Source organism: Chiloscyllium plagiosum, unplaced genomic scaffold (assembly GCF_037043375.1).
Source record: "Chiloscyllium plagiosum isolate Xiang-an unplaced genomic scaffold, Cpla_swu_hap1 HiC_scaffold_8, whole genome shotgun sequence".
Taxonomy (NCBI): Eukaryota; Metazoa; Chordata; class Chondrichthyes; order Orectolobiformes; family Hemiscylliidae; genus Chiloscyllium; species Chiloscyllium plagiosum.
Window position 1 is genome coordinate 87260594 of NW_028270146.1, and position 27856 is coordinate 87288449.

General features: G+C 45.7%; 1 protein-coding gene across 1 annotated transcript in view; it reads right to left on the bottom strand.

The window, feature by feature from the left end:
• The window catches only part of LOC122553793 (deubiquitinase DESI2), a 249902-nt gene that overhangs the window by 15265 nt on the left and 206781 nt on the right, over positions 1-27856 (bottom strand). The window contains exon 4 of the mRNA XM_043698127.2: positions 18825-18966. Coding sequence (XP_043554062.1) covers positions 18825-18966 — 142 coding nt within the window. The remainder of the gene's footprint in view (positions 1-18824; positions 18967-27856) is intronic.

Sequence of the window (27856 nt, forward strand, 5' to 3'; positions counted from 1 at the left end):
ACAGCAGAAGTGGCTTCCATCTCCACCCTCCCTGCCGCCCTCAGCCCTCTGGGAGTTCAGCTGAGGAAAGCCCTGCCAGGCTATGGGGCAGGCCGCACCCAACCCAAATACCTCCCTGGAATCCCACCAAATCTCCAAGGACAACAGGCTCCACCATAATGTAGGCTCCGTCCGCCACAGCTGCAGTCCCTGTGACTGCATTGAGATGTAATGGGAAAGAAGGACAGAAGGATACATCGGTGGCAAGGATGGCACTTTGTTCGAAATACATTCTCATGTTTGTAAAGTTACGTTCAATCTTCGTCATCATCTCCTGAGCGAATGTCTGTCTGTCCGGCTACAACTACAATAGCCTCTCCATCCTGCACCCTGCACAATCTGTAAAATGAGCAGCTGCTCGTGCAGCGACTCAATGGGCTGAATGGCTTCTTTCTGCACTGCAGGGATTCTACGATTCTACACAATGTACAGGCTATGGGAAATTGGCATTTGTTACCTTGGCAACGAGCGTCAATCTTTGAAGGCAGCAAAACAGTCTTCATGCTTCACAGCCCTTAAAGGGATAGATTTGTAATGTTGTGGCCACGTCTGCTTGGGGGGGGGGGCAAGGATTTGGTCTGCACACAGGAGGTTAATGACTCAGCTTCACACAGCATATAGTACTCACGGTTGAGTTCCAGCTTTGGTTTATGGGTGTCTGTGGAATACTGTTCCCCTTTGAATGGTTTCATGTTGTTTAAAATTGACGCCCTCTTCCTGACAGAATGAAGCACTTCCACTCTGAGTGTAGTCACAGCTATTTTCATCTCTCTTGTGCACTTGCTAGTTACAACACAATGGGATGAAATGGCGATCGCTCCTCATACAGTAAATGATGAAAAGTTAAGCCCAAAACATCGACTCTCTTGCTCCTCAGATGTGGCCTGACCTGCTGTGCTTTTTCCAGTGCCACACTTTATCGACTCAGCTCTCCCTGACTATCCCATAGACTGTAAACTTCCCCAAGTCCCCACTCCGAACGAATCTTTTTAAATCTTTATCTGCTCAAATTACCCATTCCCTTCCCACAACAGCCCAAAACACATTAGCTAAACATGTCAGATTCATTGTCCGTCAAGGAAGCCAGGGTGGCATTGACTGTTAAGGACTCTCCCAGGACAGATCCCCTTGATCAAATTAGCCAGACAGCTCCAAATGGTGAGTGACTAGACCCTGCCTGATATTTGGGAGAAGTGAGCACTGCAGATGCTGGAGATCAGAGTCAAAACGTGTGGTGCTGGAAAAGCACAGCCGGTCAGGCAGCATCCGATGGGCAGGAGGGTCAACATTTTGAGCATAAGCATTCCTGATGAAGAGCATATGCTTAAAACGGAGATTCTCCTGCTCCTTGGATGCTGCCTGACCAGCTGTGCTTTTCCAGCACTTTCTGAGCATGTCTGATATTTGTACAGTTCTCCGACTGCTTTCCACTACTCCTCAGATTGTTTGCATCAGACCCAAGAGCTGATGGTGACTCACTCTAAAGATGGCAGAGATACTGACTGCCTGACTGTGACTGCCCTGAGCAGTCAACTCACCTTACGCAAGTCCCTGGTCTGATACAGGAGTCTGCTCATCATTTATTGTACTGGGAGCATTTTGACTGAAGGGTGACTCGCTGAATTTAATTGAAGATTCCTCCCTTGGACTTACATTTAGCTGAAGCACCATGAGTGTGTTTGACGTGCCCCATGACGTAGCACTCTGTTGTACAGCAACTTGTCCTGCCCCTTGTCTGATCATGGCTGGTGACCATGACAAGCTGCCTGGCTTTGGGTCAGTATTGAAAGGCAACACAGGACAGAAATACCATGAGCCTGGCTTCAGGACCAAAGCGCAAGAACACCAGACAGGAATTCCGTGAGCGCCAAAGTTGTCACAAGGTGAGTGAGCGTCAAGAGAGTGAGCAAGGATCCCTGAGATGCATCCTGGTCCAGTCCATGAGCTGCCTTCCTGTCCCAGCAAGAGAAGTGTGCTTGCAGCCACGTTTTAATGATAGGTGCCAGTGCAGTCCTTCACTGACTTTCAGAGCACATTGCAAATGGATCAGTGATGTGCCACTGTGATGTGGTGAGGCTGGTTTGCATCAGGTGCCATTATCCATGGACATACAGTTTGCCCAAAGACAGGTGACTGGTGTCCAAGATGGAGGCCCAGAGGAGGGAGTGGCAAGCTGGAGTTGCCAGACACTCGCTCCGATGTTCATGTCAGGAATTTTCGGTATCTAGTTTTTAGAGTGAGATGAAAGACTACCTATAATGAGGTGAGATTAAATAACCATAAGACCATAAGACATAGGAGCAGAAAAGAAGCCATTTGGCCCATTGAGTCTGCTCCACCATTCAATCACGGCTAGTTTCTCAACCCCATTGTCCCGCTTTCTTCCCGTAACTGTTGATGTCTTTGACAATCAAAAATCTATCTATCTCACTCTTAAAAATACAGAATGACCTGGCCTCCACAGCCTTCTGTGGCAGTGAATTCCACAGATTCCCCACTCTCTAGCTGAAGAAGTTTCTCCTTATCTCCATTCTAAAAGGTCTTCCCTTTACTCTAAGGCTGTGCCCTCAGGTCCTAGTCTCTCCTACCAATGGAACCATCTTCCAGGCCACTCTGTCCAGGCCATTCTGTGAGTTTCAATTAGACCCCCCCTCATCCTTCTAACCTCCATCGAGTGCAAACCCAGAGTACTCAAATGTTCCTCATATGTTTAGCTTTTCATTCCTGAGATCATTCTTGAGACCTTCCTCTGGACCCTCTTCAGGGCCAATACATCCTTCCTGAGATATGGGGCTCAGAATTGCTCACAATGCTCTCACTGTGGTCAGGCCAGTAATGAGGCTGTTAATGAGTGATGACCCATAAAGATTGGCCTCTCACCGTTCACTAGTGAGACCCTTGTCTTGACGTTTTATGTTTGGTTAGAAAACGCAACTCTTTGATCATGATGTTGAGAAGGGACATCTCAGGTGAATGCAACAGCAGGTATTGATGTTGACGGTGGTGGGTCAGGGTAATTGGTCAAAAACGGTGAATCATTCTCACTGCAATGCACTCTAACAAGTCCATCCTTTATGACAGGAAAGATTTCACACTGAAATGTTCAGCACCAAGGCACAGTCATCATTGAGATAGACAGTAAATGAATCACAGTGAAGGAGGCACTTAACAGGAATGGACCAGAAATAATGTGTTGAGATTAGGAAGCATAACCACAAAAAGAAATGAGATTGGAGCTGAGGCAGCATTTCAGCCCATTCTGCCTCGGGACACAATAGCTGAGGTGATGATGGGAGAATGTCACCCTTTAAAACTTCAGTTTCAGTCTGCTGGACTCAGCAAGATTCAAAACCTTACCTCAGAAATCAGAGTGAGTGCTGTTTTGTGCAGTTGACCCAGAACAGTCTGTTGACCCAGTCAATCTGCATGTCACACCGAAAGTTTTATTGAACTGGTTTTATTGAACAGGTTGCTCTCACACAAGATACCCCAAGTATTTCAGAAAAGTGCAACACAAGTGTATCTAGTTGTGTGTTTCCTTGCTGACTGGCTCACCCTTAGCTGTATGGTAGTGTTTGGTTAAATATATATTGGATTTGATCGATTCTAATGCTTTTTTTTTAACAGCATTTGTATTGTGGCATACATTGTGGACTGTGTGATTCTATGGTTTATCTGCTGTGCAGAAGGACCTGGTATGTTTGCACCATTTAATAAAAGAATTAAAATGGAGTTTTAACATTAGTCAGGGGCCAATTATGAAATATTGAGAAAGGAAACGCACCAAAGTTGTATGACCTGGCCTGGCCTAATGGCTTCTGAGGCTGGTTAAATGTCCTAGATCATTGATTATACAGGGCAGAATGGGTGTGTATCCCTATGGTTTAACAAGTGTTTTAACAACTCCCATTCCTCTCCCCTCTGTTTTCTACTTCCTTCTCCCTAACCCTTCGATTTTCTAAAATACATGGAGTACCTTGTGTGGGAGCAAACTAAGTCAGGGTTCAGTAGATCTATTGATGTGAGATGTAGATTGACTGGACAGACTGTTTTGGGTTAACAGCACAAAACAGTGATTTCTGAGTAAGGTTTTGAATTTTTCTGAGGCCAGCAGATGGAAACTAGCACTTTAAAGTAGGATTTTGCTTTTGATGTGATAAATTCTTTGCTGATCCAGGCAAGGAATATCTTTTGTACTTCTAAAAGTGGGTCACCCTTCTTGAGTTTGGGCAAGAAATCCCATCCTCTGATCTGGGCGTTCCTACTCATTCATTTATTTATTTTAACAGGCCAACTATATCTGCTTACAACCTGATGCCTTTACCATGAACTTGGAAAATGACTCAATGCCCAAATGCTTTCCTGTGTCAGCAGCACATACCTACGCTGATAAGGTAAATCATAGCTTATCTCAATGGCTGGGTGTGCCTATAAGAAACTGGGGCATTGTTCCACTGTGACTATGCTTCAAATTACTCTTGAGGCCACATGACATCGTGATCTGATAGTATATTCTCATTCCTTCACTATTGCTGGGAGTAAATCCAGGAGTTCCCTTCCGATCAGCACTGTGGCTATGCCTACACCCCAAAGACTGCAGCAAGCAGAGAAAACAGCTCATCATCACCATCTCAAGGAAAGTGAAGGATGGACAATACATACCTGCCTTGCAATTGAGGTCTAATACCCATGAATAAGTTGAGGGAAAGGATCACGTGCTTCTGACAAATTCTTACTTGTTTGACATAGGAAAGGCTACTGTGTGAAAGGTTAAAACTTGCATTGGCTTTATACAACCAGTCAATACATATTAAAATATGTTGCACCACTACCTTGTACACCTATTTTTCCATTGTTACTGAGCGTGCAGGCTTTATTCTACAGTTTGGACCTGACCTGAAAGTAATACCAGTTGGAAGGTTGGAATAATTGAAACTCTGGTATCAGTTTTCTGCTGATTCAAGTCAATTTGCAATAAAATGCAACTTTTAGCATGCAATGTATACAATATATAGGAACTAATTATAACATTTTACCACATATAACCATAACACTCCCAAAGCGATTGAATGCATTTCCTATTAACTTATGCAAGCCTCAGTAAGGTTACAGATGTCCCCAGCAGCACCAGTTACTATCTTTTATGAGCATGACTGCAATTTAAATGGCACCATTAGGTTTGGTTACTTTTGTGTCAAAGAGGCGGCACAGTGAGATCTGATTTGCTAATGAGAAGTCATTTACTGATTGCATTCTAATCTCATTCTGAGACATCCACAACTAAAGTCTATTTGTCCCACATTATCTTCCCTATAATTACTTAACTAATTTACTCTCTCATCCCTTGGATGATTAATGAGCTTGTGTTTCCAAGTCTGACCTTGCACTTTTATGACCACTGCAGAATCAGGCATTAATGTTTGTGTGTGACTTTCTATATTAAAATATGTTACAACACTACCTTCTACACTTACTTATTCATTGGTACTGAGCGTGCAGGCTTTATTCTACAGTTTGGACTTGACCTGAAAATACTTGACGTTGACCAGAAAGCACGGTGGCTCAGTGGTTAGCACTGCTGCCTCACGGTGCCAGGGGCTTAGGTTTGATTCCACCCTTGGATGACCGTCCGTGTGAAGTTTGCACGTTCTCTCCGTGTCTGCGTGGGTTTCCCCTGGTTGCTGTAGTTTGCTCCCATAGTCCAAAGATGTACAGGTTAGGTGAATTGGTCATGCCAGATTGCCGAGAGTGTTAGGTGCATTATTCAGAGGTAAATGGATCTGGGTGGGTTAATCTTCAGAGGGTTGGTGTGGACTTGTTGGACCGAGGGGCCTGTTTCCACATTGTAGAGAATCTGAGGTGATGTAACAACATCTAGCCTTCGACCTACAGGTTAAGTAGGAATGTACAATATGCAAAGGGATAGAAAACCAGACTTCTCCTTTTCCTAAGTAGAAATACCTGGATTTTCACAGGATCGGGACAACTCCCGCTGGCTTCTCCAGGATCGTGTGCGGGTGAGGTGCCGGAAGACTGGAGGTTGGCAAACATGATGCCACTGTTTAAGAAGGGCGGTAAAGACAAGCCAGGGAACTGTAGACCGGTGAGCCTGACCTCAGTGGTGAGCAAGTTGTTGGAGGGAATCCTGAGGGACAGGATGTACATGTATTTGGAAAGGCAAGGACTGATTAGGGATAGTCAACATGGCTTTGTGCATGGGAAATCATGTCTCACAAACTTGATTGAGTTTCTTGAAGAAGTAACAAAGAGGATTGATGAGGGCAGAGCAGTAGATGTGATCTATATGGACTTCAGTAAGGCGTTCGACAAGGTTCCCCACGGGAGACTGATTAGCAAGGTTAGATCTCATGGAATACAGGGAGAACTAGCCATTTGGATACAGAACTTGCTCAAAGGTAGAAGACAGAGGGTGGTGGTGGAGGGTTGTTTTTCAGACTGGAGGCCTGTGACCAGTGGAGTGCCACAAGGATCGGTGATGGGTCCTCTACCTTTTGTCATTTACATAAATGATTTGGATGCGAGCATAAGAGGTACAGTTAGTAAGTTTGCAGATGACACCAAAATTGGAGGTGTAGTGGACAGCGAAGAGGGTTACCTCAGATTACAATAGGATCTGGACCAGATGGGCCAATGGGTTGAGAAGTGGCAGATGGAGTTTAATTCAGATAAATGCGAGGTACTGCATTTTGGGAAAGCCAATCTTAGCAGGACTTATACACTTAATAGTAAGGTCCTAGGGAGTGTTGCTGAACAAAGAGACCTTGGAGTGCACATTCATAGCTCCTTGAAAGTGGAATTGCAGGTAGATAGGATAGTGAAGAAGGCGATTGGTATGCTTTCCTTTATTGGTCACAGTATTGAGTACAGGAGTTGGGAAGTCATGTTGCGGCTGTACAGGACATTGGTTAGGCTACTGTTGGAATATTGCAAGCAATTCTGGTCTCATTCCTATCGGAAAGATGTTGTGAAACTTGAAAGGGTTCAGAAAAGATTTACAAGGATGTTGCCAGGATTGGAGGATCTGAGCTATAGGGAGAGGCTGAACAGGCTGGGGTTGTTTTCCCTGGAGCGTCGGAGGCTGAGGGGTGACCTTATAGAGGTTTACAAAATGATGAGGGGCATGGATAGGGTAAATAGGCAAAGTCTTTTCTCTGGGGTCGGGGAGTCCAGAACTAGAGGGCATAGGTTTAGGGTGAGAGGGGAAAGATATAAAAGAGACCTAAGGGGCAACTTTTTCGCGCAGACTGTGGTACGTGTATGGAATGAGCTGCCAGAGGATATGGTGAAGGCTGCTACAATTGCAACATTTAAAAGGCATTTGGATGGGTATATGAATAGGAAGGGTTTGGAGGGATAAGGGCCGGGTGCTGGCAGGTAGGACTAGATTGGGTTGGGATATCAGCATGGACAGGTTGGCCTGAAGGGTCTGTTTCCATGCTGTACTTCTCCATGACTCTGTGACTCTATAACTCCCAAAGACTTTGAAAATGGCAGTTTGGATCTAATCCTGGTATCTAATTCACCCAATTGGATGTCACCACCCCCACCACCCTTCTATTTCTGGCAATGTTCACTGGTGTGGGATAAGAGTGGAGGTAGGAAATCCTGCACTCTCACTCTGGCTGGCTGTATTGCTAATCTTACAACTCACCCCAAGCAGCCCCTCCCCTCATCATCACCAAACTTTGGCAATTTCATTTGTTTCTGACAGCCTTTTGCAACCTGTAGTTCTGGACTCCTCAGAAAGCCTTGCTTCTGAAAATCTTTGATAGATGCTATTGAAAAGTCTACCCATTCCCCTTTGTATTCCCCATGCCCCATCTACTTGACTTATCATATTCCCATACCTCTTGCACATTCAACACACCCTGATATTGACCATGTCCCATTTATTACCCTCATGGTCTTGAATGCTAGTCATCTATTTCTTTTGGTACAGTTGCCAGATGGCCTCATTATGACTCTCTGTTTGAGCTCCACCTCTCACAAATGGAATCAGCTCAGCAGGAGTTTCATAGAATCCCTACAGTGTGGAAAGAGACCCTTCAGCCCAACAAGTTGGTTAAAGCATTTGCTGTTGATGCTGTGGATAGCTGTACCTGACTGACACTTTTATCAGGTTGCAAGGACGGCATTTTTAAAAAGGAGATGATGCATTTGTCACGTGCATTTCAAACAGTTTCCATTGTTTTAAAAGGTCCTGTACAGAGTGATTAGATGCCCTACAGTGTGGAAACAGGCCATTTGGCCCAATAAGTGCACACCGACTCTCCGAAGAGTCACCCACCCAGACCCATTTCCCTCTGACTATTGCACAAAGGGCAATTTAACATGATCAATCTACCTGACCTGCACATCTTTGGATGTTGGGAGGAAACCACAGCACCCGAAAGAAACCCACGGCGTCACAGGGAGAATGTGCAAACTCCACACAGACAATTGCCTGAGATTGGAATTGAACCCAAACCCCTGGCGCTGTGAGGGAGCAGTGCTAACTACTGAGCCACCATGCTACCTTGCAGTTTGAACACTGATTCAATGGGCAGGGGGAACATAGAGACAGAATGGGGGAAATGTGGAGGACCGAGAGAGCATGGAAGGAGCATGCTCAAGTGGGTGAGGGGTGAGGGCTGGAGGACAAAACAGCTTTCAATATTACCGGAGCTCAGTCCTGGAAAACTAAGGCGGGTCTTCTAACCAGCCTGCCTCAGCACTCACCCATATCCATGGCAGCTCCAAACTGCCTGTAGGCTCTATCCACGCCCATCTTGGAATGAAAACATTCAGGGTTAGGACGCATTGAACGGAAATGGATGCTGCTGGTACAGGAGATTGCTCAACTTCCCGCTTCCTTTCCAAAAAGACCAGCCCAAAGTGGCAGAAGAGAGTGAAAATGAAACAAAGGAAAAGCCCAACTTAGAGATAAAGGAGCAGGGCATAACTTGAATCAGATATCATAAAGGCTAGGCTGTAGCTGGTGTTTGGGTGCTTGTGTCTTAATAACATTGTGTAGTGTGATAGACTGACAGAAAGATGTCAGTATTTCAGTGAACAGCAGTTCTGTCTAGGATGTACCAGAACCACCTTTTCTATGTGCAACATCTCATCCTGAGAAGGGACACTAAGTGTATAGTCTGTATACCATTGAATTGGACAACGCGAGTCTACCAAAGAAACTGTTTCACATTGTCATGGCAACAGATCATAGCACTGAATTACTTGTGGAGATATTGAACTTTTAAAAACAACATGCCTTTTTTTTTTCAAAATAAAGAAATACAAGCCAAAGGTAGCAGAGAATATAAATTCAGTAGCTGTGTAGATTACACTGAGTCCCAAGAGGAACCATGGAATGTCATGGTTGAAGAGTATCGAGGGAACATCAGAGAGTAACAATTCAAAGGGAGAACACCGGGCCCAGCTCTGAACTGTGATCTCCTGTGGCAACAGAGATAATGAGAGACTGAGGAGACCCTCCCAGCAGAAAACCATCTCCTCAGGCAGCAGACAAGCTATTAGATGAAAAAAGGCGATTATATGTGAAAGACATGTTTGTATTTTATCCTTTCAGAAATTCAGCAGAAAGGAAGTTAAAAATCAACTGAAAGTCTGTGATTCTGTGTCCTAGTGTGCAAATGTGCAAGTTTGTTAGTGTGCTGAGTGTCCTAATGTAAGGGTGCTAATATACTAATGCTCTGGTGTGCTAGTGTGCCAGTGTGTTAGGATCTTGGTGTGCTAGTATGCTGATATTCCTGATGTTCTAGTATCCCAGTGTGCTAATATGCTGGTATCAAGGTGAACAATGATGGGATTGCATTAGTGTGTTGGTGTTCTGGTATAGCAGAGAGCTAGTGTGCTGGTGTGCTAATGTGCTGGTGAGCTAGTGGAGGGAGGGTGTTAATTGAGGGGCTCAACAGAGGGATAGTGTCGATTGAGGGTGTTGGCAGAGGGAGGGTGTGGATTGAGGGGGTCGGTGGAGGAGGGTGTGGATTGAGGGGTTTGGCAGAGGGAGGGTTTGGATTGAGAGAGTCAACAGAGAGAGAATGTGGATTGAGGGGGTCGGTGGAGAGAGGGTGTGCATTATAGTGTTGATGGAGGGAGGGTGTGGATTGAGGGTATGGGTGGAGGTAGGGTGTAGATTGAGGGAGTTGGCAGAGGGAGGGTGTGGATCGAGGGGTTTGGCAGAGTGAGGGTGTAGATTGAGGGAGTTCGCAGAGGGAGGGTGTAGATTGAAGGGTTTGCAGAGGGAGAATGTGGATTGAGGGCGTGGATGGAGGGAGAGTGGATTGAGGGGGTTGGCAGAGGGAGGGTGTAGATTGAGGGAGTTGATGGGGAGGGTGTAGATTGAGGGGGTTGGCAAAGGGAGGGTGTGGATTGAGGGAGGGTGTGCATTGAGGGAGAGAGTGTGGATTGAGGGAGTCGGTGGAAGGAGGGTGTGGATTAAAGGGCGTATGTATTGAGGGCGGTGATGGAGGTAGGCTGGGGTCAGTGGAGGGAGGGCGTGGAATGAGGGTGATAGCAGAGGGAGTGTGTGGATTGAGGGTGATGGCAGAAGAAGCGAGTGGATTGAGGGGGTCGATGGAAGGAGGGTGTGGATTGAGGGGGTTGGCAGAGGGAGGGTGTGGATTGAGGGGGTCGGTGGAGAGAGGGTTTGGATTGAGGGGGTTGGCAGAGGGAGGGTGTGGATTTGGGAGTCAATCGAGGGAGGGTATGCATTGAGGGGGTTGGCAGAGGGAGGTGGTGGATTGAGGGGGTCGGTGGAGAGAGGGTATGGATTGAGAATGTTGGCAGAGGGAGGGTATGAATTGAGGGGGTCAATAGAGGGAGGGTGTGGATTGAGGGTGTCGATGGAGGTAGGGTGTGGATTGAAGGGTTTGGCAGAGGGAGGGTGTGGATTGAGGGGTTTGGCGGAGGAAGGGTGTGGATTGAGGGGTTTGGCAGCGGGAGGGTGTGGATTGAGGGGGTTGATGGAGGGAGGGTATGAATTGAGGGGTTTGGCAGAGGGAGGGTGTGGATTGAGGGGGTCAATGGAGGGAGGATGTGGATTGAAGGGTTTGGCAGAAGAATGATGTGGATTGAGGGTGTCCATGGAGGGAGGGTGTGGATTGAGGGTGTTAGTGAAGTGGGGGTGTGAATTGAGGGTTTGGTGGAGGGAAGTTGTTGATTGAGGGTGTCCAGGGAGATTAGGTGTTAATTGAGAATGTCTGCGGAGGGAGAGTGATGATTGGTCTATAAGCTCCTCCCTCAGCCTTTGGGCTCAGTATTTACAGTGGCTCTCCCCCAATACCAGCCATACCACATAACAGCTACTCAGGGGCTCCCAAACACTCACTAGATGATTATAGGTTTAAGATGAGAGGGGAAAGATTTCAAAAGAAGCTGAGGGGTAATGTTTTCATGCAGAGGGTGGTGCGTCTATGGAATGAGCTGTCAGAGGACATGGTGGAGGTGGGTATAATTGCAACATTTAAAAGGCATCTGGGGCATGGGTATATGAATAGGAAGGGTTTAGAGGGATATGGGCCTAGTGCTGGCAAATGGGACTAGATCAGATTGGGATGTCTGGTCAGTGTGGACGGGTTGGACCGAAGGGTCAGTTTCTGTGCTGTATGACTCTATGGTGTCCTGTGTCCAGGTATCCTGGTTTGCAAAAGTCCTGGTATTTTAATATGCTGGTGCCCTGGTAAACTAAGGTGGGATTGCATGAGTGTGTTGGTGTTCTGATGCAGTGGTGTGCTAGCATACAAGTGTGGGTGTGCTGGTGTGTTGGTGACCTGGAGTCCTGGTGAGGTGGTTTGATGGTGTGTTCCTGTGCTTGTATCCTGTTGTGCAAGTATGTTCATATGATGATGTCATGGTATGCTAGTATGCTGGTGTCTTAGTGTGTTGGTGTCCTGGTATGCTGGTGCTATCATGTGACAGTATGTTGGTGGCCTGGTGAGCAGATATGGTTGTGTCCTAGTTAGGTAGTATGTTGGTCTCTTGGCATGCTGATGTGCAAGTGTGTTAGTGTGCTAGTGTCGTCCAGGTGTGCTGATCTGCTGGTGTTTTGGTGTCATGATGTAAGTTGCCCTGGTGTGCTTGTATCATGGTATACTGGTGTGTTGATGACCTGGTGTGCTGCTCTGCTGGTTTTCTGGTGGACTCTGTAGTGTTGTGTAGGTGTGCTAGCATGCTGATCTAATGGTGTACTAATGTATCCATTTACCTGTGTCCTGCTGCAGTGGTGTACTTCATAGTGTACAGGTGAAGTGGCGTGTTGGTGTCATTGTGTTCTAGAGTCCTAGTGTAGTTCTGTGCTGGTCTTCTGGCATAATGTTCATATACTTCCTGTACTGTGAAAACAGGCCACCTGGCCCAACAAGACCACACCGACTCACTGGAGAGTAACCCACCCAGACCCATCCCCTCCTCTATATTTACCCCTGACCAATGCACCTAACCTACACATCCCTGAACACAATGGGCAATTTAGCATGATCAATTCACCCAACCTTATCATCTTTGGACTGTGAGAGGAAACCAGAGCACCTGGAGGAAACTCACGCAGACACGGGGATAATATGTCAACTCCACGCAGACAGTCACCCAAGGCAGGAATCGAATCTGGGTTCCTGGTGCTGTAAGAAAGCAGTGCTATCCACTGAGCCACCTTGCCGCCCAATGGTGTGCCAGTGTGCTAATGTGCTGCTGTAGTTGTGTTCTGGTGTGTCAGTGTGTTTGTGTAATGGTGGTCTAGTGTGATGGTGTGCTGGGATACTGGTATGTTGATGTGCTGGAGTGTTGATGCACTGTTATACTGGTGTGATGGTTTGCTGATGAGCAGATGTATGAGGTTTAAGTCCCACTGTGCTAAATTTCATTATGACGGGATACAGCTGAGAATTTCCACACCTGTACATGTGCAGGTAAAAGCAAAAAGTTTCTCTGACTGCAAATAATAAGTCAAGTTAGCGAAGACACTGTCGAAGGAAACTGTCAAAATCAGTGCTGCCAGAAACACACACTTCAACAATCATAATGTCTCATGACCTGTTCATCATGAACAAGCAAAAAGCTGGGTCAAATATTCCTCCTGTTTTGCTTTTTACTTTGTGGAATCAGTACTTTTTTTTTAATCTCGGGGTGGCTCAGTGTTGAGCACTGCTGTCTCAAAATGCCAGGGACCCGGGTTTGATTCCAGCCTAGGACAGCTGTCTGTGTGGACTTTGCACATTGTGTCTGTTTGGGTTTCCTCCGGGTGCTCTGGTTTCATTCTGTAGTCCAAAGATGTGAAAGTTAGGTGGATTGGCCATGCTAAATTGCCCATAGTGTCCAGGAATGTGCAGACTAGGTGGATTAGCCAGAGAAAACGCAGGGCAGGGGAGTGGATCTGAGTGGGATATTTTTCAGAGGGTCAGTGTGGACTTGATAGGCCAAATAACCTGCTTCCATGCTGTAAGGAGTTCTGTGATGATTCTTATTCCTAATCTATGTGTATGCATGTCTCACTTTATTGTTCTTTCTCTTCTTTCAGTTGCTAACAATGTCAATCTTTCTTCGAAATGAGAAAGCCTGGTCAAATAAGCTCCTTTTATCACATAAATACTTTGGGCTTTGCAAAGGTACCTGTGAGGAAGGGGTTCCTTAGTTAAATTGATCTTGTTGTGACCCCCAACTGCAGGAGGAGGTTGAATAAAGAATGGGAGTCAATTCATCCATCCCCGCACAGAAGCATCACCATTTAGGGATATCCTGCCCAGAATCATAACACATTGAGCGACCTTGCCATGGGGACCCATGCTAAGCACTTGCAGAAAGCTTACAAATAGATATCAGCCTTCCGAAATGGGCATATTGACCTCTCAGAGTTAAAACGTGAGGCGTCAGAAAAGCACAGCAGGTCAGACAGCATCCGAAGAGCAGGAGAGTCGATGTTTTGGGCATAAGTTTCATCAGGAGTGTGGGGGTTGGAAGGGGGCTGAGATAAATAGGAGAGTGAGGGTGGGGCTGGCGGGGAGGTAGCTGGGAAGGTGATAGGTGCATGCAGGTGGGAGGGGGTGATGGTGATAGGTTGGTGGTGAGGGTGGAGTAGATGGGTGGGAAGGAAGATGGACTGATAGGACAGTTCAAGAGGGCGGTGCCGAGTTGGAGGGTTGGATCTGGGATAAGGTGAGGGGGAGGGGAGATAAGGAAACTGGTGAAGTCAACGTTGATGCCGTGTGGTTGGAGGGTCCCAAGGCGGAAGATGAGGCGTTCTTCCTCCAGGCTTGAATTTGGCAGTGGAGGAGGTCCAGGACTTGCATGTCCTAGGCAGAGTGGGAGGGCCACTCAGTTTAAAGGCAATTAAAGATGGGCAATAAATGGCACTAACAGGCGCATTCCAACAAAGAATAACGAAAACTTTATTGCAGGTTTTTTTTCTTTATTTGAAGTGTGTATTTTACTCCAATGCCTCTCAAGAACGACTATCTGTACTTGCAAATTGAGGATACATTCCTGTCATTTCTCAAATGGAGAAAACTTTTGGGAAACATCAGCAGCGCAAGCTCAAACCATTACCTTGATTGTCTATTTTTATCAAGATAAGCTCAACCCAGCTGGTAATTAAAGCAAAATGCTGCGAAAGCTGGAAATCTGACATAACAACAGAAAATGCTGGAAAAATGCAGCAGCTCTGGTGGCATCCGTGGAGTGAGAAAGTAATTTGTAAATGTAGGTTTATTATAAAGTGTCTGGCTCTTCTTTCTCATGTTAAGTGAGCATACACCATAATTTGGGGTTATTCATTTAGCCTAGAAATCTTATTCCTGTACACAACACAGAAAACAAAATAGATGCAATCCTCAAACCATAAGAGGTTCCTCATGGAAATAATAAGATAGATAATATCTGATACTTTGAGACCTTAATTCAAGCAAGCCTTAATGTCTGCAATTCTGTCAATTGTTATTCTGTGTGAACAGTTCACAAATAGCACAAACAAATATATAGTTTGCACTCATTGAATATTTGTTGAATACACAGTCAATATTGCATAGCTCTGAACAAATATTCACGAGGAGATTATCTGTTTTATTGCATGGAGTCTGTAAAATAAAGCTGTGATTAGCTCTGTCAGATCTAGCATTTAGAATAGCTTCATTGTACCAAACTGAGTTGATGAAGTCTATTTGTTTCTGTAAGTTAGTTAAACATAAATTAATGTGATTAAGAGTTTATCCTGCGAAAAGCTGACTGAAGCCAAAAGGGTAGCTGGGGAGAGACTAGGTCCTCTTAAAGAACAGCAAGGCTGCCTATGTGTGGAACCGGAGGGCACAGTGGAGCCACTAATCAAGCATTTTGCATCAGTGTTTACTGTGGAGAAGGATATGGAAGATAGAAAATGTGGGGAAATAAATAGTGACAGCTTGAAAAATGTCCAAATTACAGAGGAGAAGATGCTGGATGTCTTAAAACACCAAAAGGCAGATAAATCCCTGGGACCTGATCATGTGTACCCTAGAACTCTGTGGGAAGCTGGGGAAGTGATTGCTGGGCCCCTTGCTGAGATATTTGTATCATCAATAGTCACAGGTGAGGTGCCAGAAGACTGGAGGTTGGTTAACGTGATGCCACTGTTTAAGAAGGGTGGTTAGGACAAGCCAGGGAACTATAGATCAGTGAGCCTGACATTGGTGGTGGGCAAATTATTGGAGGGAATCCTGAGGGACAGGATTTACATGCATTTGGAAAGCAAGGACTGATTAGGGATAGTCAACATGGTTTTGTGCGTGGGAAATCATGTCTCACAAACTTGACTAAGTTTTTTGAAGTAGCAACAAACAGGATCATTGAGGGCAGAGCAGTGGACATGATCTATACGGACTTCAGTAAGCTGTTTTACAAGATTCCTCATGGAAGACTGGTTAGCAAGATTTGATCACATGGAATACAGGGAGGACTAGCCATTTGGATACAGAATTGGTTCAAAGGTAGAAGACAGAGGGTGGTGGTGGAGAGTTGCTTTTCAGACTGGAGGCCTGTGCCCAGTGGAGTGCCACAAGATCGGTGCTGGGTCCACTGTTTTTGTCATTACATAAATAATTTGGATGTGAACATAAGAGATATAGTTAGTAAGTTTGGCAGATGACACCAAAATCGAAGATGTAGTGGGCAGTGAAGAAGGTTACCTCAGATTACAACAGGATCTTGATCAGATGGGCCATTGGGCTGAGGAGTGGCAGATAAAGTTTAATTTAGATAATGCGAGATGCTGCACTTTGGAAATCAAGGCAGGACTTATGCACTTAATGCTAAGGTCCTGGGCAATGTTGCTGAACAATCAGATCTTGGAGTACAGGTTCATAGCTCCTTGAAAGTGGAGTCACAGGACAGGATAGTGAAGAAGGCAATTGGTATGCTTGCCTTTATTGGTCAGTGCACTGAGTTACAGGAAAGTGAGGTTATGTTGCAGCTGTACAGGACATTGGGTAGGCCACGATTGGAATACTGCATTCAATTCTGGTCTCCCTGCTGTAGGAAAAATGTTGTGAAACTTGAAAGGGTTCAGAAAAGATTTACAAGGATGTTGCCAGGTTTGGAGGATTTGAGCTATAGGGAGAGGCTGAATAGGCTGGGGCTGTTTTCTCTGGAGCATCATAGGCTGAGGGGTGACCTTATAGAGGTTTATAACATCATGAGGGGCGGGAATAGGGACAAGATCTTTTCCCCAGGGTGGTCGAGTCCAAAACTGGAGAGCATAGGTTTAGGGTGAGAGGGTAAGATTTAAAAGGGACCTAAGGGGCAATGTTTTCACACAGAAGGTGGGACATGTATGGAATGAGCTGCCAGAGCAAGTGGAGGAGGCTGGTATAATTATAACATTTAAAAGGCATCTAGGTGGGCATAATAATAGGAAGGGTTTAGAGGGATATGGGCCAAATGCTGGCAAATGGGACTAGATTTATTTAGACAGAGAACAGCCAGGGAATCCCTAGAGGCATGGCATTCATCCACAAACTCCATCAACAAACACATCGACCTGGACCCAATATACCAACCACTACAGCGGACAGCTGAAACTGACAACCGGAAGCGGCAGGGACAGACCACTATAAACACCGGAGGAAACATCAAAGAAGCGCTTCGCAGGAGGCTCCCAAGCACTGATGATGTCGCCTAGCCAGGGGATGAAACGTTTGCAACAAAAACTTTCAGCTCGGCGAACAGAACCACAACAGAATTTCTGGTCGGCATGGATGAATAGGACCAAAAAGGCAGTTTCTATGCTGTATATCTCAATGACTCCATGAATACTGAAACTTTGTCACTTGATAGAATGGGAACTTTACATAGCTTTCATTGAACAATCTATCCCAATTATAGCAAGTTTTTTGACTTGGGCTTCCTTGATTCCACAAAGTACAATCAATAGATTAATATTTAAGACTGTAAAGTACATCATGTATTTGTATAAAACATTGCCAAACCATTTGAACAAGTAATGAAACCATTCTAAGAACAGCTGTAAAGAGATTGTGAATAATCCAAACACAACCATTAATCTCTTGTAGTTGAATAGAATATAAAAATGAAGATAATATAATTGATGGTGTTACTCTGAAAGCAGAATAGATGACAGCAGAGAGAAAAGGAGAACGATGTAGAGACTTAGACACCCACAATAGAGGGCTGCATTCAGTAGTCTGTAATGTATAGATGTAAATAAGGGTATTACATTACTGAAGTGAGGGAGAGAGCCTTACTGTCAGATAAGACCAAGTTCTCGTCCAACAGGTTTATTTGAAATTACAAGCTTTCAAAGCGCTCCTCCTTATTCACCTGATGATTTCAGATCAACCTGTTGGACTATAAACCTGTTGGCGTCATGTGACTTCAGATTTTGTCCACACCAGTCCATCACTGGCACTTCCACATTAGATAAGACTGAACTATGGATCCTAGAGACCAAGAGGATTGGTAACTTAGTAAAGCCAACAACCTCTTAAGAGTGCATGAGTAAACAACCACAGTCAGGGATATTAAGGTAAAGTACTTACAACTGCCAGCTATCTAGCAGCATTCACTTAAAGCATAGAATAAAGCAACACCTTTTCATGCCACACTGCCCCCAACATCCCTGCCCCCACCTGCAATTTCCTCATTGCGTTACAATTTGATATGTGTTAGTTTCCTTTTAGAACACACTGAGCCAAAACTTCCAGAGCAAGTGTGAAAGATCCCATGGATGTCCCGACTTATGGATCCATGTGGGAATTACCAGTTGAAACAACCTTTCCATGTCCAACTTGTCAAGACCATTTAGGATCTTATGTACTTTAGTCAAATCACCGCTTTGACTTGCTGCAAGTGGAAATAAGCCTGGACTGTGCAACCTTTCCTCATCAGACAACCCATTCAATCCATCTATGACATCTCTGGTTTTAAGTCTTATTAAGGAGATGAGTGCAAGGGAGGGTTGGTACTTGGAGAAATCATCAGCTAAGGCTGTAACCTAATATCCTTCTCTCTCCACAATGCATACTTCTAACCATATTTAGATTAATAGCTCTGACCTGGTGGGACTGTACAACACAAATTGAATTAATATGCAATACAGATAACAATATAATTAATTTTAGTGTCATGCAATATAAATGAAACCTGTTCCACCACTTACAAAGGTATTTAGACATTACTCTTGTTGTTTTATTCATAATAAATATTCATTGCTTTGTGCTCTGGTTCATGTTTTATCATGGTACAACACAAGAGTGTTTTCACCGAGCACCAGGCTACCATACCTCTGCCAGCCCTGCTGAGAAGTGATTACAGTTCTTGTGCATGAGATGGTAGGCATTGCCCTTGAACTCCTTTCCAAGCTCTTCAATAATCTTGTCGATATCTTCCTCTGTAAAGTCTGTGGTGCCGAGAGCGATGGCCTCTCTGAATAAAAGAAAACAATTTTTGTATCAGGATTTCTTTTTGAAGGTGCAGACCCCTCATTGTGTTGCTCACCATGAAGCAGAGAACGTACTGTACATGCCCATCAGGATGGCCTCCCACATATTACCGGGGGTCACTGACTAACTCACTGAATAAATCATTTTCCAAATTTACTACATGCCGTTCTGTGTTGTAGAGGTGGACTTACATGACTCATCAGGTTTCTGTGATAACTCGGAATCAACAGCCTTGATTTTTACTGCATGTTCTCTTACCAATATACCCAAGTTTTGTCTCCGGTACAAAGCCACAGATGCACTGAATGGTAGTGAGCAGAATATATTAGTTTTGAGAGATATGTTTGGGCCTCAAAACCATTGCACCAGCTACCATAGCTTTTCCAGCCTCTCCTGCGTCTCACCACCAACCAATCCCCTGCCCTTGCCAACCCAATTCCCACCTCCTGGCTCCTTCCCAGGTCCTCAAGCTCTACTTTTACATCTAAAATTGGCACAACAAAACATCATATGAATGATGTATCTTGCTCCCATTCTCCTGACTCAAGCTTTTTCACCGGTCTGTCTATTTTTCCTGTTTGAAGCCCAGATAAGCACATAAGGAAAAGAGCAGGAATGGGTCTTTACACAATATAATCATCTTTGACTTGTAGAGGGATCACAAAACAAGACAGTTCGGCCTCATGCAATACTGACTAAAGCCTCTCATACATAATCCATCCTGATATTGGATAGTCTTTAATAACAGCTATCTTGCCTGAGATTACAATTTCTGGGTGAAGAGTGCTAAGAATATATTTACTGCCCGTTCACTCTGAATAAAATTAAGTAATCCAGTGCGCAGTCAGAGCATCCTCTCTCACCATTCAGTTTCAAACTGATCAGAGCATTTGGTAACAAGGCCATCAGCAACTCACAGCTGAATGTTCCACAAAACATTTATTAAGATAATAGCAGCCGAAAAGGTGAAGCATTTCTGAATGCGGCACTTCTTCACTTACAGATCAAGACCTACTTCGCAGTCAGGTTGTTATAATATTGATGAAAAGGCCTGGGTACCTTGGGTAGAATGCTTCAATTAACTCTTCTTCATATACTATCCAACTGGGCTTTCTAGTAGCTCGTGGTGAAGGACGATGTATGAATAAGTCTCAGCAAAACTTACCTCAGATAACAATAGGTTTATCTCACCTGAGTGACGAAATTTATTGGGGCCAATGTTTCACTGGCGAGATATTCCTATTCCAATGCATGTAGTGTAGATAGGACCTTGCAGCATCTCCATTGTTGCACACTCTGAGGTACACTGAAATTTCTTATGCCTGGTCCCTTCTGAAAGTCTACTTCTAAGTTGGAGATGTTGGAGGGTTCTTAGGAAATTAAGTAACTTAAGGAGAAGTTACACTACTAAATACATACTGCCCTCATGACATGTCTATCTTCCTTCCCACCCATCTGCTCCACCCTCCTCTCTGACCTATCGCCATTACCCCTACCTTCATCTACCTGTTGCACTCTCAGCCATCTTCCCTCTCATCCCCACCCCCCCGCCCCCTTCATTTATCTCTCCATGCCCTTGGCCCACAAGCTTCATTCCTGAAACGTCAATTCTCTTGCTAAGATATTTGTATCATCGATAGTCACAGATGAGGTGCCGGAAGACTGGAGGTTGGCAAACGTGGTGCCACTGTTTAGGAATGGCGATAAAGACAAACCAGGGAACTATAGACCGGTGAGCCAGACCTCGGTGGTGGGCATGTTGTTGGAGGGAATCCTAAGGGACAGGATGTACATGTATTTGGAAAGGCAAAGTCCCTAGGGAGTGTTGCTGAACAAAGAGACCTTGTTGTGCAGGTTCATAGCTCCTTGAAAGTGGAGTCGCAGGTAGATAGGATAGTGAAGAAGGCCATAAGACCATAAGACCATAAGACATAGGAGTGGAAGTAAGGCCATTCGGCCCATCGAGTCCACTCCGCCATTCAATCATGGCTGATGCGCATTTCAGCTCCACTTACCAGCGTTCTCCCCGTAGCCCTTAATTCCTCTAGACAACAAGAATCTATCAATCTCGGCCTTGAAGACATTTAGCGTCCCGGCTTCCACTGCACTCCGTGGCAATGAATTCCACAGGCCCACCACTCTCTGGCTGAAGAAATGTCTCCGCATTTCTGTTCTGAAATGACCCCCTCTAATTCTAAGGCTGTGTCCACGGGTCCTAGTCTCCTCGTTTAACTGAAACAATTTCCTAGCATCCACCTTTTCCAAGCCATGTATTATTTTGTACGTCTCTATTAAGTCTCCCCTTAATCTTCTAAACTCCAACGAATACAATCCCAGTATCCTCAGCTGTTCCTCATATGTTAGACCTGTCATTCCAGGGATCATCCGTGTGAATCTCCGCTGGACACGTTCCAGTGCCAGTATGTCCTTCCTGAGGTGTGGGGACCAAAACTGGACACAGTACTCCAAATGGGGCCTAACCAGAGCTTTATAAAGTCTCAGTAGCACAACAGTGCTTTTATATTCCAACCCTCTTGAGATAAGAGACAACATTGCATTCGCTTTCTTAATCACGGACTCAACCTGCATGTTTACCTTTAGAGAATCCTCGACTAGCACTCCCAGATCCCTTTGTGCTTTTCTTTGGGCGTTTGGCATGCTTTCCTTTATTAGTCAGAATATTGAGTACAGGAGTTGGGAGGTCATGTTGAGGCTGTACAGGACATTGGTTAGGCCACAGTTGGAATATTGCGTGCATTTCTGGTCTCCTTCCTATCGGAAAGATGTTGTGAAACTTGAAAGGATTCAGAAAAGATTTACAAGGATGTTGCCAGGGTTGGAGGATTTGAGCTATAGGGAGAGGCTATGAACCAAGGTCTCTTGGTTTGGTAACTAGGACCTTACCATTAAGTGTATAAATCCTGCTAAGATTTTGCTTTCCCAAAATGCAGCACCTTGCATTTATCTGAATTAAACTCCATCTGCCACTTCTCAGCCCATTGGCCCATCTGGTCAAGATCCTGTTGTAATCTGAGGTAACCCTCTTCGCTGTCCACTACACCTCCAATTTTGGTGTCATCAGCAAACTTACTAACTGTACCTCTTATGCTTGCATCCAAATCATTTATGTAAATGACAAAAAGTAGAGGACCCATCACTGACCCTTGTGGTACTCTACTGGTCACAGGCCTCCAGTCTGAAAAACAACCCTCCACCATCACCCTCTGTCTTCTACCTTTGAGCCAGTTCTGTATCCAAATGGCTAGTTCTCCCTGTATTCCTTGTGATCTAACCTTGCTAATCAGTCTCCCATGGGGAACCTTTTCGAACGCCTTACTGAAGTCCACATAGATCACATCTACCGCTCTGCACTCATCAATCCTCTATGTTACTTCTTCAAAAAACTCAATCAAGTTTGTGAGACATGATTTCTCATGCACAAAGCCATGTTACTATCCCTAATGAGTCCTTGTCTTTCCAAAAACATGTACATCCTGTCCTTCAGGATTCCCTCCAGCAACTTACCAACCTCCGAGGTCAGGCTCACTGGTCTATAGTTCCCTGGCTTGTCCTTACCACCATTCTTAAACAATGGCTCCACGTTAGCCAACCTCGAGTCTTCCAGCATCTCACCTGTGACTATTGATGATACAAATATCTCAGCAAGAGGTCCAGCAATCACTTCTCGAGCTTCCCACAGAGTTCTAGGGTACACCTGATCAGGTCCTGGGGATTTGTCCACCTTTATGCGTTTCAAGACATCCAGCACTTCCTCCTCTGTAATTTGGACATTTTGCAAGGTATCACCATTTATTTCCCTACAGTCTATATCTTCCATATCCTTTTCCCCAGTAAATACTGATGCAAAATACTCATTTAGTATCTCCCCCATTTTCTGTGGCTTCACACAAAGGCCATCTTGCTGATCTTTGAGGGGCCCTAGTTACCCTTTTGTCCTTAACGTATTTGTAAAAACCCTTTTGATTCTCCTTAACTCTATTTTCCAAAGCTATCTCATGTCCCCTTTTGGCCCTTTTGATTTCCCTCTTAAGTATACTCTTACTGCCTTTATACTCTTCTAAGGATTCACTTAGTCTATCCTGTCAATACCTTACATATGCTTCCTTCTTTTTCTTAACAAAACCCTCAATTTCTTTAGTTATCCAGCATTCCCTATACCTACCAGCCTTGCCTTTCACCCTAACAGGAATATACTTTCTCTGGATTCTCGTTATCTCATTTCTGAAGGCTTCCCATTTTCCAGCCGTCCCTTTACTTGCGAACATCTGTCCCCCCAATCAGCTTTTGAAAGTTCTTGCCTCATACCGTCAAAATTAGCCTTTCTCCAATTTAGAACGTTAACTTTTAGATCTGGTCTATCCTTTTCCATCATTATTTTAAATCTAACAGAATTATGGTCGCTGGCCCCAAAGTGCTCCCCCACTGACACCTCAGTCACCTGCCCTGCCTTATTTCCCAAGAGTAGGTCAAGTTTTGCACCTACTGTAGTAGGTACAGCCATATACTGAATCAGAAAATTGTCTTGTACACACTTAACAAATTCCTCTCCACCTAAACCCTTAACACTACGGCAGTTTCAGTCTATGTTTGGAAAGTTGAAAACCCCTCCTATAACCATTCTATTATTCTTACAGATAGCTGAGATCTCCTTACAAATTTGTTTCTCAATTTCCCTCTGACTATTAGGCGGTCTATAATACAATCCCAATAAGGTTTTCACCCCTTTCTCATTTCTCAGTTCCACCCAAATAACTTCCCTGGATGTATTTCCAGGAATATCCTCCCTCAGCACAGCTATAATGCTATCCCTTATCATAAATGCTAACACCTCCCCCTCCTCTCTTGCCTCCCTTTCTATCCTTCCTGTAGCATTTGTATCCTGGAACATTAAGCTGCCAGTCCTGCCCATCCCTGAGCCATGTTTCCATAATTGCTATGATATCCCAGCCCCATGTTACTAACCATGCCCTGAGTTCATCTGCCTTCCCTGTTAGGCCCCTTGCATTGAAATAAATGCAGTCTAATTTATTAGTCCTACCTTGTCCCTGCCTGCCCTGACTGTTTGACTCGCTTCTGTTCTTAACTGTACAGTCTCAGTTTGATCTCTTTCCTCACTATCTCCCTGGGTCCCACCCCCCCCACCCGAGCAGTTCTTGCAAATTTCCCTGCCAGTATATTAGTCAACTTCCAATTTAGGTGCAATCTGTCCTTCTTGTACAGGTCACTTCTACCACAAAAGAGATTCCAATGATTCAAAAATGTGAATCCTTCTCCCATATACCACTCCTCAGCCATGCATTCATCTGCTCTATCCTCCTATTCCTGCCCTCACTAGCTCATAGCACCAGGAGTAATCCAGTGTTGGGGAAAAGTTAACATGGTTTGCCTGGAAGCCATTTTCCTAATCCAGCTGAGAAACCATTTTGTGTTCCCAGAACTTTGCTGGCTGCGCATTCCTTACTATGAGGTAATGTGAAAGGTAGGCCTTATCTTCCTGAGGTGTCAAGATATTGTCACCTCCCTTTGATGAATGATCAGTGCAGGCTGTAGAACCAGTCAAGCTGACATAGACTTGTCAATTAGTCCCACTTCCTTCACGAGTTATTGCCACTTCACGTCATTCAGCTCATTAGGGACATCTCTGCTTAGTGTTGGTAATCTGTGTAACTAGAACAAATGGTGATACCACTTGTTCTGTCCACTTGTGGAATGCATAATAGTGCTTTAATTTTACCTTAATAACTAACCTCTAATTTAGTATCAATTTGTAAGCATACCAAACTGTGAAATTAATAATCAGCTCCTACCTGCTTTCTCTATATAATCCTGTAGTATCCTGATGTACTTCGGAATAACACCGAGCCACAGTTAGGATGGTGAATTCCCCATGATATATCGTGTAATAAACTAATCAGTTCTCAAGGTCTGAGTCTCGAGAGTTTTCTTCAACAATTGATGTAGTCGGCTTGGCCTCTGTTTTACGAGGTTAGCTGGACCTGCAGTCTCATTTAATGTGGGGTTTGTCTTCTCAGAGACAGTGCTTTAAACATTTGTGTTCAGTTGGCTGTTAGAGTGTGAAGGGCCACTCGAAATTACTTTTTTTGGCCACACCAGTGATCCCGACCTGAGCCTTGCAGGCTGATCCCCTGAGGGCAAAACGGAATAAGGGAAAGATCACATTAAATTTATTTTTGGTTTAACCTGACCTGAGTTCGCGGGCTGATTCCCCCAGGGCAAGACGGGAGACGGTCTGTGGCCCAGAACACTGCTTCTGTAAGGAACTTGAGGAGTGGTTGCGGCGCTGCTCTTAGTACTGTTCAGTTGTTTGTCTTTGTGTGTTTTGGTTGTTTTGTTTCTTTGTTTGCAGGGGCTTGTTTGCGATGGGTTTGCGAGTATCTACAGGATTAATTGAAGCACCGGCCCCCAGATCAAGTCAATCCTGTTCCACTGTGCAGGCCGGACCCCGTCCTTTTGCCCTCTTGGTGGCTATCGTAAAGCGCCATGGTAAATATGTTCGTTGCAAGAGTAAGGTAGGAGACCCTCTCGATCCCCCCAGGGTCGCCGGCTGACACCGTCTGGAAGGAGACTGGTGTCAGCCGGTATGCTATCCCTTTCACCTCCGACCTCTACGGATGGTCCCATTGCCTTATGGGGTCTCTTTTCGGTTGGATAAGATTGATTACTGGCATGCGAACGTTGAGGGTGGTTACGGGGATCCCTCCTGGGACACGGAGTATATGCTCGGGTGTCTCTGGAAAAGGAAGTTGCTAAAGGCCATCAGCCCCCCCAATACTAAAAACCGCTCTCAGCGTTCCAGTGAAGCTGCCGTCCCTGCTGATACCCCCTATACCGCCCCTCTACTTTATTCCACCCAGTATCCCAAACTTGCCGACCCTACCTCAGATTCCGACTCTCAGGTTGATGAAATTGCTGCTCTTCTGCCCTCTTGGCTGCATGGTCGGAATGCTGCTCAAGGTGCTGGAGCGGCTGCCCTTCTACACCAACCCAATACCTCACATACTTCGCAGGGTCCTAGTGCTCGACCTGCTGGTTCTGATGTGACTGTCCCTGATTCCAGCTCGGAGGCTGTTGCCTCCTCTTCCACTGACAGTGCCACTCCTGGGCAGAGTCGCCACTTCGGCATGACTCGCTTCTCCCAGGACGCGGCGAAGTACTCCAACCAAGCTCCCCGTGTCATGAATGGGGAAGTCCCTTTTGACAAGCCTCGGACTCATGCTGAGGCCCATGCTATGCTCCGGGTTGCCCCCGATCCAATTAAGCGTCCCGCTTCCTTCTATGGCTGGCTCCTTCAGGTCTGCGATACTTACAACTGTCTGCCACAGGATGTTAACACTTTGCTGCGTTTGGCGTACGCGGCTCACTGGGCATCTGTCAAGGGCTCCCCTGTATTCCCTGCAGAGATGTGGGCCAATGGGGAAGCGCAGGCAGACTGGCTTAAAGACAAGGTTCAACCCATTCTTTTGGCAGCAGCGTGACAGCAGGCAGATTTCGGTGAAGTCACCCGCTGTCGGCAGAAATCTGATGGATCATTCCCTGATTTTCTCGCTCGCTTTAAGGAGGTTTGGGAGCCCTCGCGACTAATGACAGATTGACCTCTCAGATCCTTATTCATTGCATGCAGCCCCGACATGCCCATACTTTTAAGTCTCTTAATCTTGATTGGCAAACTAAAACTTGGGATCAACCCCTTACCTCTCTCACTAACATGGATCAGCAGGGCCTTTTCGACAACCAAAAGGTGACAGAGATGTCATTTCCCCGCTTGATGCAGGCAGAGTTTCAGAATCAGGCTAGTGGCCCAGGAAAGGGGACCGGCAGGGGCCAGCATGGACGGAGACAGCCACAGCAGGATGTTAGCCAAGATCAGTGCAGGTCGTATGGGAACTTTGGTCACTGGGAGCAGGATTGCCACACTTCACCCCCTCAGTGGGTTCCTCAGCGGTAACCCGTTTTCCCGGAGCAGCAGCAGCCTTTGCCGGCCAGCTACTCTGTTGGCAACCCCTTCCCCCCCTGCCCTGCAAGCCCAGAGCTGCTGCATGAGGGAGGTTTTGCAAGCCGCTTCCATACGGCTCTCCCACTCCCTGTCCAAGAATCCTATGATGGACGTTGAAATGGGGGAGGGGGGGAGCCGTACAGTTTCGGTTCTGGTGGACTCCGGGGCCACCCATTCCTCTGCACCTCCCTCAGAGGCTCTTCTTGTCAGCTCTGATACTGTTTGCTCGGTGGGTGTCTCCAGAGTATCCCTTGAGGAATCTCTGTCAGATCCTATCCTTATTGGTGTTGGTCCACGCACGGTGCCTGACCGGGCTATAATTTCCCCTTCCTGCCCAGTTGGCCTTTTGGGGTGCCAAACGCTATGCAAACTTAATGCCTCTATTCACTGTTCCCCTCAGGGGCTTACGCTGGAGCTTCCTGGCCCCTGCTGCATGCTGCTATGGTTTACCTATCATCCCCGCCCACCCTGACTCCCTCCCTTTATGCTCAGGTGTCCCCCGGCAACCCTGTGCACGCCTCTTTTCTCTCCTGTCTCCCATCTTTACTGCATGCTCCGCCATTCCCCACGATTTCCTTCCTTTACTGGATCCTTCAGACGAGTCATTTTCTGCGTGACTTCTACTGCGCTGCGGCGTACTTCACCTACCCTGTGCCGTCCTACCCCGCCCTTGCGGGACCCTGCCTCGATCTGCCCTCTGCCCTGCAGTTGACTGGGCTTTATTTTGTTGGGCAGCAAGGCTTAGCAGCGGAGGTCCTACTTGCTGCCGACCAGCAGCCATTGTTCCGCTCTGAGACAGTCTCCTTCCCCTACGTCCCGATTGCAGTTAAAGCCCTGT